We start from the raw sequence: 12,519 nt of genomic DNA, 5'->3' as shown, positions 1-12,519 counted from the left end.
GGACAGAGCCTGACCAGGGCTACACCCAAAGTGGACCCATAATGGTCACAAAATGGACAAACGGTCATGAGGTCTCTCACTTTTGTAAGTTTTGGTCCATTTGCATCTTGGAGTTTAATTGTCCAATTACAGCTTCAGGTTGTGAGGTCCCATCCTTCTTATTCCTCCCTTCAGTCCACCATTGTTTATGCTTTTGGGCCTGAAAACCTGTCCCAGTTGTCCAGCAGAAAAAGGATTTGTTTTGTGCCCCTGCTGTGTGCAGAGAGCTGAGTGACACTGACTGTGAGCTCAGAGCTGCACCCCTAGGCACCACAGAGTCTGAAATACATGGAAGCTGAAACTTAAGGCATCACCACAATGAATTGTTTCTCCCCCCAACCCCAGTGATGTTTTGCTATTTTGTATTTTTCTTCTAGGTTGGTTGTTACTTGAAGACCCCCAAGTACCCAATTTGGCTGGTCTGCAGTGAAAGCCACTTCAGTGTGCTTTTCTGTCTGGAAAAGGATTTGCTCAGCGACTGGAAAACGGGACGGAGGTTTGATCTCTATTACTACGATGGCTTGGCCAACCAGGATGAGGAGATACGGCTGACAGTGGGTATGAGCATCTCCCTGACTCTGCATTTCACCTCTGGGGAGGCAGAAAGGAGGATACAATAATAGAAACAGTGATGGTTGCAGGCAGTGAACGTTAATTTGTGTGCTGTTGTCTGATTTCCATCATTAGTTGTGTGATTAATTATATTTCGCAAGGAGGTTTTGAGGATAAGCTCTTCAAAGGGTTAAATGTGAGCATGTGTCACTTTATATACACTGGCAAATCTTCCAGTGGCACTGGTTCCCAAGGAACAGGTTGTGATCTCTGGCTTATTCATGGTCCCAGGACTATAAAATATATTTCACACTCCTATTCTCCTTCACATCCTCTCACGTTGCTTCTCCAGGCAGAAAGTGCAGGTCTCCAGTTCCTCACCCTAAATGCCTGTAGGAAAATGAGCAGAGAGGGTGAGGAAACATGAAATCTTTGCATCCAAGGCAAGAAGATGCCAGTAATCTGCTAAAAAAGTTTAGTCTCTTACCTGGCTGGAAGCACAAGCCCGCAAAAGATCTTCCAACTTGTTACACTCCTTCTTTCAGGAAGCCATGCCAAATTACACAGCTGCTTTTACAGTAAATACTTCTTCAACTGGAAGGCATTTGGATGAGTATCCTGATCCTTAGAAAGCACCTACTTCAACACATTCTCCACCACTAAATCCCTCTTTACTAATAATATCCCACTCACCTTTTGTTTTCTTTCCTTTGGTACATTTTTACAATCTTGTCTGTGGTTCTTTGATAACCAAATTCCTTCTCAACCTTAAGGAGCCACTCTACTGTAGTCTGCTCTTCAGAAACAAGTTGTCTCTATTCCTTATTTGCAGCCACATCCAGGTTTTTGCACAGGATGGGAGTTGTGTGTTCTGCTTGAGTCCGTGTGGCAAAGTTGTTTCTGTGCTGGGAGTGCTGGGGGTTTGAGCACTTCACGAGGTTTGGTAGTGAGTTCAGTCAACTTTCTGCCTGTTATTTATCCTTTTATTTTAAAGGAAATCCCTGTCATTCTGTTGTAAGGGCCACATGATATATCAGCTCCAAGAATGATCAATTTTCACAGGACTGTAGTTGCCAACTGATTCCCACGTCCCAGATAAAAGTGACGTGGATGATACAGCTCAGCACAGGACTAGACACACATTTTTTCTGTTGTGTTATACCACAGAACATCTGGCCCAAAACAGGTATCCTGATGTGTCTTTCCATCACCAGGAATGTTTCCAAAATCAAGAGCTGCCAAACCCTCTAAGATCCCTGGCTGAAAAATTGCCCAGAGCACATAGAAATTTTTCCCTTTGCTGTCCAACCTGTCATGGCATTTCTTTGTGTTTCTCCTCAAAGCCAAAATGTGCATGGACTTGTAGATATCTCTTTGTTGTGGCCATAGCCCCTTCCAGGGATGTGTCCCAGTAAATCCTTTTTGTTATCTGTGAAATTATGCAAGAGGCAGTAAAAACACAAATATTTTCATCATTCCACAAAAATGCTGGTCTGGTTCTGGCTGTGCAGCAATCCCTTGCTGGGTCTGGAGAAAACTGTAATCACTTTACATCTAAAAGAATAACTCTGGCCAAACATCTAAACTCAGCACATAGGAGCAGATGGAAATATCAGAATGCTAAATATTGCTGGTATTTCCCCTGTGGAAATCCCAGTAAGAAAGAGATGATGTTTAGGCAGTGTCACCTGGAGCTGCAGCATCAGGAGCTGGGTGCTGCCCCAGCCACATCCCCCTGCTGCTGTTTGCTTTTCTTGAGCAAGAAGTTGAATTCCTTGAAATGGGAATCTTGGCTATAATTAGGTAAAATTACCTTCAAGGTCACATTTCAGGAAATATTGAAGACGTCGTGCTGGGCGAGAAAGGCAAAAAAGACAGAAGAGTAGAATTACATTTTGGGAGTAGCAGCAATTGCTACTTTATATTAAGAATTTGCTCTGCTTCTCATAGTTAATCATTTGCCAAAATGTAGACAAGAAACATTAAGTTCCTTCATAAAAACAGGTTAATGACATCAACATACCATCATAAAGAGAGGAAAATAGTAATAAATCTTTCCATTGGGGTAGAAATTTTGGATAGGCAGAGAAGAGTGGATTGGCACTCAGTTTCTCACTAATTAAAGGGTAGAATATACATATTCCTTTTCTTTTACTCTTAGATACACTTGATGATACTTGTTTTCCTATTTTTTTGTATGGAAACAATCCATTCAAATCTTCTGACTGGAAGAATTCAAGTCTAAAAATGACAAAATTAATTGAAGTTGGCCATGAGTGAGAGAGGCAGCCACACCTGCTGCCACGGCTGTGGTCAGGACAGTGGCTTTGGCTGCACCAGGAGAGGTTTAGAGGAAAATTTCTTCACAGAAGGGGTTGTAAAGCTCTGGAACAGTTTGCCCAGGGAAGTGGTGGAGTCACCATTCCTGGAGGTGCTCAAAAAACCTGTCGTTGTAGCACTTGGGGACATGGTTTAATAGTGAACATGGTGGTGGTGCTGGATTTACGGTTAGAGTCGATGATCTTAGAGGTTTTAGGTTTTATTATTCTAAAATTCTGTTACAAACTCTTCAACATTGTGATAAAAAAGGGTCTTTTAAACTTAAAAGATTCCTGTGTGCCTCTAAGTTCCTGAGGATTTGGAGGAAAACCACCAGTACTTCATGTACTCTTAAATATTGCCCGTTTCCCTCTACTCCAACCCTTGCAGCCATTCAGGGTTTTGTGCATGTGTTTGTACCCATCAGATCAGCACACAAGGGAGAGCCAGGTCCTTTCTGTGACAGGAGAGAGCCAGGTGGATCTGAGACTGGCAGTGAGTGGTCAGGACAATCCCCTCCTGTCCTGTCTACACCAGTCTCACCTGAGCAGACCCAAATCCTGAGCCCTGCCTTGGCACCGTGCACCGCTCATGGCCGATCCATTGGCTGGGCAACAGACAGAAAAGAAGAAAGAAAGAAAAAAACAACCCAAACCCTGCTCTGCTGCAGTTTAAATGTCTGACTCCAAAACAGGAAACAGCTGAGCAGACTGACATCCAAGCTGGTGGCAGGATGTTTTGTCCCTGGGAAGTTCAGCTCTACTTTCACTGTTGACAGATGCCGTGTCTGAGACAGTGACCTCTCTGTTTTCCCCGGAACACTGCAGTGGCCTCTCCATCCCCAGGGAATGCTCAGAGCCTGGGGAGGCTCCCTGACATCCCACACAGCATCATCCTGCCTTGTCTGTGCATTTCTTGCTGAGCAGTAAAGGGACAATCTTCTATTCCAGGGTGGAATAGTCCTAACCCACTTCAAACTGGGCTTGGGGTTTCCTATTCAAGTGTGGCACCACCGCTGTCCTTAGTGTTTGAGTAACAAAAGTTACTCAGTAATTACAACATCAATTGCAAAATAAAAGCCTCATGACAGCCCTGCAGCACATTATTTCATTTTCTAATCTGTGGTTTTCCTTGGAAACATTTCTCTATGAGCAATCTAACCTGGCTCAGGCATGGTGATCAGTGGTGGATGTGGCAGTGCTTGGACTCAAACCATCTTTTCTGTGGGGTTCTGTATGAAGAAAAGGTTCCCCAGCCATGAACAATGTCTGTTTTGTCTCTGCAGATACAACTCAGGTGTGCCCTGAAAATAAAGAAAATGACCTGACTCCTCCACTTGAGCACTGTATTAGGACAAAGTAAGTGAAATTACAGTTTTTCATACATTCAGTTGTTGAAACAAGTGATATATGTGAGGCTGGAGTGTCCAAAAAAATATTTCAGCAAGTAAAGCTGAAAAATTAATGCTTAATGGCCCAGTCTGTGATAATATGTTTTACACATTTAATTGTGTGTTATTTCAATTAACATTGAACTGTCCAAGGTGTTCATTCTTGGAGGAACCTTCACTACATCACCAAGAACTGACTGAGCCAAATTCAGCCTGAGAGCACAGCTTGGTTGCAATAATCTAAATTTAGATTCCCAAAAGTGCTTGATTGCAGAGGTACAATGAGAAAATGAGACAATTTATTCCATTTTCTGAAGAACAAAAGGAGGACGTGGGTGTTATTTTCAGTGCATGAAGCCCCATTGAACAGCCTCAGTTTTCTCCAACTGTGTGTGCACAGCAGAGAGTTTGTCAGGACCACAAAACACCAGTTTTTGTGCAGTCATTCCTGACAGGCCTTTGCTCATTTTCTCTCCTTACCTACAAGGCTAATTCCTATCGTATTGGGATTTTCATGGCCACTTTGAGGCCTGTATAAACAATTCATCCAAATCACACTGAAGTTAATGGGAACATTTTCGGCTTAGTGAGACATGAAAGGAGCAAAATGGAGAAATTTAACTGGGCAGAAAATTCAGCTTTATATCAATTCCAGCAGGGCTTTGGGAGTTACTGTCTGAATATCTCTGGAGCAAGAAGTGAAAGCCTCATTGTCAGAGACCATAACATTTGTTAAATCAGCAAGCCAGGCAGCTTCAGGTTTCTCTTGCAGTTTCCCTCCTGTCCTTGCTATAATTTACTCTGCAAAAAAAACCCAGCAGAAAATAAATAAAGGAGGAGAGTGGCTGCCAGTGTATTGATCAGAAAATCAGTGAAAAGTAGAAGAGGCATCCTGCAGGGTGACAGCAGTGACATCAGTCCAGCCTTCCTGCACATACAGATTTTATTGATTCTTCATTTCCATAAGCATGACTGCAAAGTAAAATAAATAATGTACAACCTCAGAAAACCCCACAGGGAGAATAACGCATGCAACTGCTTAAACTCTTAGAATATCTTCCATTCCTGGCATTGTGTCAGAGTTATACAGTGTTGGTAGTGCTGCTGTTTGTTTATTTTAAAGTTCCCTGCTTTAATCTGCCGGAGAGGTAAATTACCAGCAAATTCCAGTGTCAGTGTATTTTGTTTGTAGCGTTCTCAGCAGTGTCTGATTTACCCTGGCCAGTCTGGCTCCTTGTTTTCAGTGCTCTCCCTTTGCTTTGAGGGTGTTTATTTAAGTGTGGCCTCGCTGCAAAAGGTTTTTTATGTTGAATTTTTTCCTTTTTGTTCTAAGAACTTTTTCTTCCAACTATGGAACAGCATATAAGGAAAAATAAGAACCAACCCAAGTAACCAAAAGTTTTGCAATTTAGGGGATAAAAAAAGGAATTTTTTAAGTCATACAACTGCGGAAAACTCTCCTAAACTAATTTTTAGTAAAGCAAAGAGCTGTTACTTATTTTGATGAAGAATTCATTATGAAGTTCCGTATCAGACTTCTCTCATCAAAAAATGCAGGATAATTTCTCAGGCAGAGTGGATAATTCCACACTCTGGAACAATCAGACCTGAGACAATTAACTGTCATTAATTGATTTGGTTGTTAATTGAGAGTTTTCCTTCCATTCGCATCCCTCAGTTCTGGTTTAATCCATGACAAGCCCAATACCTGAGCACCACCAACCTGTGAGAACCACACTGAGTTCTGGGCCTCACATCTGCCTTGCTCTTTGTTCTCTGACCCTCTCCTGAAGGGAAAACTGCACTGCTAATAGACTGGTTTTGCATTTAGTTTTAAATAATAATAATCATCATCAATATCATTATTATTATTATCAGAAAATAAGGGTTGTTTTGCTTCTGCAGAAGGAAGAGGCTCATGTTTTCAGCCCCTGTTGTATAAAACATCAGAAGAGTTCAGTTCTGAGTTTAAAAACTCTTCAGCTGGCTCTGGAATGACCAGTGACCACCAGGTATCAGTGTAACCTGCAGGCCCCCAGAAAAAGGACAAGTAAAAGTGCTTTTCTTGTGGCTCTCAGCCCCAGACATCTGTGGCAGGAGTCGGATTCTGGTCCAGGGATGTCTGGAATGTGCATCCCTGGGTTGTTTTGGGAGATGCCGTGCAGACAACTTATCCTGTTCTTCCCTGAGGAATACTCTTATATCACAGTCCTGATCCTCAGCAGTGGAGGAAATAACATCTGTTAGCTCTGCCTGAGGGGAACCAAACTCTGATCTGCTCTTATAACCTGAATTTTGCAGCATTTTTTGTTAACCCTCTGTGGTACTGGGGCTGTGGGATCCATGAATTCACCTGTTGGCTGTGAAGTGAAACACCCAAAAGGAGTTTGGTGGATGAGAGAAGAGCAGAGCCTGGGCATTTCAGCCTGAATTATTGATGTGCTCCAAAACAATAAACAAATTATCAGCACAGGAGATGCTCACTGAGTGCTATTCCAGACTGAGCATTGTTCAGGGCCTGACCTGTTCCTCTTCAGTTCCCGTTAGCTGTGTGACCCTTGGGTCAGGTTGTACTTGGAGCAGGTGGGTCAGATGTGGTTTTCCTTTTGCTGATCTGATAAATTATAATTGAATCAGCAGCTAGAAAATGCCTCCCATTTGAATTATTACAGGGGATAGTTTGGGGAAGTGATCACCTGCATTGTGCAGGAAGTTTTGTATCTGTTTGTAAATAAAAGACTTTTTCAGCATCTATCACTGAGATTCCTCACTCTTTGACACCTTTTCTTGTGCAGATGCAAGGCGGGGGGGGGGGAAAGTTTTGGAGCTGTCTCATAGAAGCAAACAGCCAAAAGCTGCTTTTTGGTCTAAAAAATGGTTTGAAAATAAACCCAGGAGATGAGGCTTGTTCTGAAAGTAACCTTCAGTCCTGCTTCAAAAATTATGTTCTGTTTAGGCTCTTTGTGGAAAGCCTGTTTTAACAAAGGCCAGTTCCTCACTGCACAGTGATTAACAACAGCTTTACCAAGAGCAGAAATGGTGTCAGCAATGTGAGGAATCCCACAGGGCACAGGGCAGGCTCATTTGGTGCCTTTTGGCCCCTGTAGATCCCTCTCAAAGCTTTAATCAGCCTGGTGAGATAGAAAGTTGCACCTTGGGAAGATTGCACTCAAAGATAAGGGATGATTTGATGGCAATACCTAAAAAATCCCATGGGGACAGCAGGTGGGAGTTGTTTTTTTTCTCTTTGGTTGTTTCAGGGTGACATTCTGAGCCTCTGACAGGGACAGCTCCCACCTCTGGCAAATACCAGACTTAGGTTGAATAACCCCAGATGAAACAAATTTTGCTTTTAATTTAAGACATGGGACATCTCTGCTGTGTATTCCTGCTAAGTATTGCTGGGATGGAGACAATCTCTCTGCATTTTTTTTTTAAATTTTAATTTTCTCAGCAAACTAAAAAAAAACAAAACAAAACAAAACAAAAAAACAGAAGGAAAAATTTCACAACAGCCCTCAGATGGTCACTTCCTTTGAGACATTGCCCTGAAGGATGCAAGAATTCAGCTTTTGGTTTTGTTTTACACTTAATTGACTTGCTCAGCACAAGGGCTGAGCTGCCATACCCTTGCTGACACATCCTGTCCTCGGTGACAGAAGGAATGTGGCACTGGCAGCTCACTGTTCCCTCCATCCCTTCACCAATGTCTCCCTACCCTGAGACAGATTTTCGAAACAGATAAAAGTACTCAGCACTGGCAATGCAACAGTTTAGTTCCCAGGAAATGTGGTCCATGACCTTGCAGATGAAAAAAGCCACAACCAAGGGTGAATTTATTCCATGGGGGATGAGTGAACTCACTTTAGGGAGGTGACTGGGGAGCATCATCCTGATTTCACCACGTTTTGGGTCAGATCTCTGTCTTTTGCCATGGTTTGAAGACACATTTTGTGGCAGATTCAGGACTGATGGCATCCTTTGCATTCATCCTCACATTCCTGAGGTGGGCAGCTGAGCTGTGCCAGGAATGAAAGACATGGAAGGTTCCAGGGCCACCTGGGAATGCTGTTCTCAGTTCATCTTCAGTGTCATTCTGAGAGAGGAATTAGGGCAGAGAAAAGCAGAACCTCAGCAGAGGAAAAGCAAAACATCACCATTAAAGTGAGCCATGGAATTCTTGGAGGAGCCAAGGTCAGGAGCAAAGGCTCAGTGAAGTGATCCAGGCACAGGGTCTCAGAGTCAGGGAGCTCCTAATCAGAGCTGAACAGGAGGGTGCAAATGGCCTACTGACAACTAGGAGTGAGTATTTTCGTTATTTAGGGTTAATTCTTGTACCCATCTTGGGCATTCCCTGATTATTCTGTCCAACATGAAGGTCTCTGTTATGAATCAGCTGCTGCAGAAGACTGTCTGTTGCCCGGAGAGGCTGGAGGAAGGGTCAGGACAGAGACCTCCAACCTTGGCACCTAAAATCAGGGGGTACAATTCCCTCACTTCTGCTCCATTCCCTTTGGGACGTGATTAGTTACCCCAAACAAGGCCATACCAATCTCATTGAGGTTCCTTGAGTGATTCAGGGCTGTGGATTTACCTTTCCAGTGATGAACTGATGGATGTAAAAATGATTTCATTTCTAGGTGGCAAGGAGCTGTCATCGACTGGAACGGCACGGAGCCCATCTTGTGACTGATGTGACCTGCACTTTCTTTGGGAGGATCAAAAGGAAATGACTGAATGAGCACATTCCTATTCCCACCAATACAGGAAATAGGGGCAGTTTGAGATGAGGAAGAATGACAAGGTTTACAGGCTGGCAGAGTTTCACCTCAGTCACCTCGTGCTTCAGATATTTTGCTTTTAATATAAACAACACTTGACGTAAATTCCATGTCACTGCCTTCAGCATAAAGCTCCTGAGGGCAGGCTGGGTTCCCACCACCAAACCAAGGTCACAGATGAAGCAGTGAAGTCGTCAACATCCCCTTGAGGACTCCTTCTGGATCCACTCTGTATCCTGCAATTGTTTGGAAGCATCTGATGGGAGATGCTGAACCCAGATTTGTCTCACTTTACAGCCTTCTCTGTCCTGCCTTGTTCTTCCTTGAAAAAACCCCAGTGCCACTATAAGGCATCATCCAAGGAGTATTTATTCACCTTGTTACGTGGTGTTAGCAAGCCTAAGTAGGTTGGTGACCATCTGGGCTATACCAAGTTCTTGTGTCATAAATTTGCAGTCAGGGTTGTGGTTGTGTGTTACCAAAACAATCCCATTAGTGCATTCCCAGTGCTGGGTGCAGCTGCTGTGTAACAGTGCCTCGTGCTGATATAGCTCATTTTGCTTTCTGGTGAGAGGCAGCTGTATCAGTATCTTCACACTGATGCCCTTATTTCTACACCAGGGTTTATTCACACGCAAGTGACAGGTCAAGTCTGTGGTTTGCTTCTTCACAACTGCAAGGAAACAGGAGAGTTGTTAGTTTTGAAACTCAAATGGTGCCTATCTGTGATAGGTGCCAGTTTCCATGGTGGAATAAAATGCATGTTCTGGAATGAGGTGCTGGGGAGATGGACCCCAAGGTACTGAAGTCACAGTTGGTACTCTGATTAATTCTGTTTTAGCAACACTTTACCAAAATTGGAGCAAGGTACTGTAGAGGTAGTTGGAAAAAATGCCTTGGGGGAAAAAGGCAGATAAATGGTGTTTCTAGAGGTATTCCTCTCTCTTGGGAGTGAATATTTAATGAGAGTTCAATAAAGGACTTTAACTTTCTGATGTTTGTTGTAGCTTCTTCCTGGTCAGTGTGAAAACTCCTCTGGGTCATGAAAAATGAGTGCAAAATCAATTTCCAGCAAAAATTCAGTGTTGTTTTGGGTGTAGGGTGCAAACTGACTGTGCAAATGGAGATCTAAGGGAATTAGCACTGGAGTTAGATTTGAAAACCAACATGGATATAAGTTACAAAGGAGTACCAGAAAGGTTTAGGTGGCCTTTGGATGAAGATCTGCCTCCACCTTTGCTTTCTGTTCACATCAAACTGTCTTAGAATCACAGAATGGTTTGAGTGGGAAGGGAGATTAGAAATCAACTTGTTCCACTCCCCTGCCATGGGCAGGGACATCTTCCACTATCCCAGGTTGCTCCAAGCCCCATCCAACCTGGCCTTGGGCACTTCCAGGGATCCAGGGGTAGCCACAGCTTCTCTGGGCAGCCTGTGCCAGGGCATCATCACCCTCACAGAGAGGAGTTTCTTCCTAATATCCAATCTTAACTTGCTTTCTTTTAGTTTAAAGCCATTATACACAGTAAAGCATCTCATGGTTCCATTTATTTTAATTTTATTTATTTCAGTGTACTAAAATCTGTTTGGTTGAGATCAAATAGACAAACTTCTTAACACTTTGTGAGATACAGTTCTCCCAAAGAGATTCAGCCTCTGAGACATCATCAGCATCACATCCACACTCATTCCTGACTGCTGACCCTTCCATCCCTGTGTGTTATGGGATGTGTTGGTGCTGTCAGCTGCAGGTGGATTCAATGATGCCTTTAAGATACTTCAGCTTGAGCTTCAGTGTTTCTGGGAAGTCCTAAACAGCCAAATATCCCTGATGCAAAACCTTTTTCCCCTCTTGAAATCTGTATATTCTATAGTCCACATTTTGTTTCATGAAACAAATACAGTTTGATTTTCCCACCTGCCTCACAGGGCATCCATCATATAAAAAATTGAGGGGTGCATTTGGACAGAAAACACCGTGCAGATGACAAATATTGGAAGAGTTTTGGAACCAAAAAAAAAAAAAAAAAAAAAAAAAAAAAAAAAAAAAAAATCCCTTCTGGTTTTTCCAGTCTAGTAAACCCAGACCATTTATTTCAAAGCTTTAAGCTGTGTCAGACTGGAGATAACCTCCCACTCCCTGAGAGCAGAGCAGCACAGATAAGGGCTCAGCTGGGGCACAGGCCAGATTTGATCTGACTGAAATGTGGATGTCTGCAGTGCAGATGTGTTCAGGGGATCTGTTCTCTGTCCAGAGCTGGGGAGATACCAGGTGTGGGGTGGCTTTGCTTTAGGATGAGAAAAGTTGTTCCTACAAAGGGAGCCCAAGAGGGTTGTCTCCAGTGGATCACACCCATGAAGATGTAAAGACTTTTAGGGTGTGAGAAAGAGGATAGACTGGTTGGAAATTGTGGTTTATGGGTGAACAAGAGTGAGGAGAGATCCTGAATTCTGTCCCTCTTTTTAGAACAGACTCCAAAGAACTTTGAGGCTCCTTTATCACTGGCTATGGAAAATATTTTTGTTAAAACAGATTTTTCTTACCTATTATCTGTCGTTGTGTCCTTGTATATTTGTTTGCAAAGTCCACTGCCCACCTGAGAGTGAATTAACTCCAGATTCACCCATGCCCTCACTCACAAAGGAGGAAAAAAAGAACCTGAACCATGTCCCCAAAGCACCTCCTGGGCAGGGCAGCTCGGCAGTGCTGAGCTCCTTCCAGCAGCTCCTGGAACCTGAGAGCAGCAGGTTCCTTCCCCAGGGCTCAGTCCTTACCAGGCAAAAAGGAATGGCTCCTTGGAAAGGAATCTGCAACCAGAACATTAATTCAAATCTAAATACTCTCAAAAAGTAATGCCAGAGCACTACCTGGTCCCTGCCTGCATCAAGACTTGGATGTTTTTATTCAATGTAAAGCACCAGAAATTATTTCCCTTAAGACATTAAAGGGCTTTTTGGGTCAATCACACAAAGCAATGCAAAATGTCACGTGGCAGTACAGAAATCTTTGCCCAGATCTGTGTAGAAACACATCCTCTTCCGGCAGCGTGCATGCAATCTTCTTAAATTATATTTTCCTCCTCATTGTTTCTCCTTTTTTTTTTTTTTTTTCCCTTCACTTCCCAAATAATGTGACTTCCTGAAGTGAACAAAACAGTGACCATTTGATAATTGAGCATTAAAAGACACCAGTGACGTTGGCACTTGGTCTGCATGGTGGGACCATGTCATTTTCTTTCTCTTCATGTCATTTTCTTTTCTTCTGTGGAATAAAAAAATTGCACCCTGTGCTGAAAATTGACCCCTTAACTAACAGCAGACATGGCTTATTGTGTGTGGAGATGAATATGGAAGCAGAGTCACTATTTTGGCAGGGTGTCACACCTGCCACCTTTTTACAAAATGTTTATTTAGCTTTGTCTTTTACAGAGTGTCCCA

The 12,519-nt window shown here is 43.1% G+C and overlaps 1 protein-coding gene across 1 annotated transcript in view; it reads left to right on the top strand.

Moving 5' to 3' along the window:
* MINDY4 (MINDY lysine 48 deubiquitinase 4) overlaps positions 1 to 10,073 on the top strand; it is a 70,764-nt gene extending 60,691 nt beyond the window's left edge. The window contains exons 16-18 of the mRNA XM_083857840.1: positions 417 to 597; positions 4,196 to 4,268; positions 8,941 to 10,073. Coding sequence (XP_083713966.1) covers positions 417 to 597; positions 4,196 to 4,268; positions 8,941 to 8,989 — 303 coding nt within the window. The 3' untranslated portion in view covers positions 8,990 to 10,073. The remainder of the gene's footprint in view (positions 1 to 416; positions 598 to 4,195; positions 4,269 to 8,940) is intronic.
* The last annotated feature ends 2,446 nt before the right edge of the window (positions 10,074 to 12,519 follow it).

The sequence above is a fragment of the Zosterops lateralis genome (assembly GCF_965231275.1).
Source record: "Zosterops lateralis genome assembly, chromosome: 1".
NCBI lineage: Eukaryota > Metazoa > Chordata > Aves > Passeriformes > Zosteropidae > Zosterops > Zosterops lateralis.
Note: the sequence above shows the minus strand (reverse complement) of the source record. Positions and strands in the feature narration are given on the sequence as shown.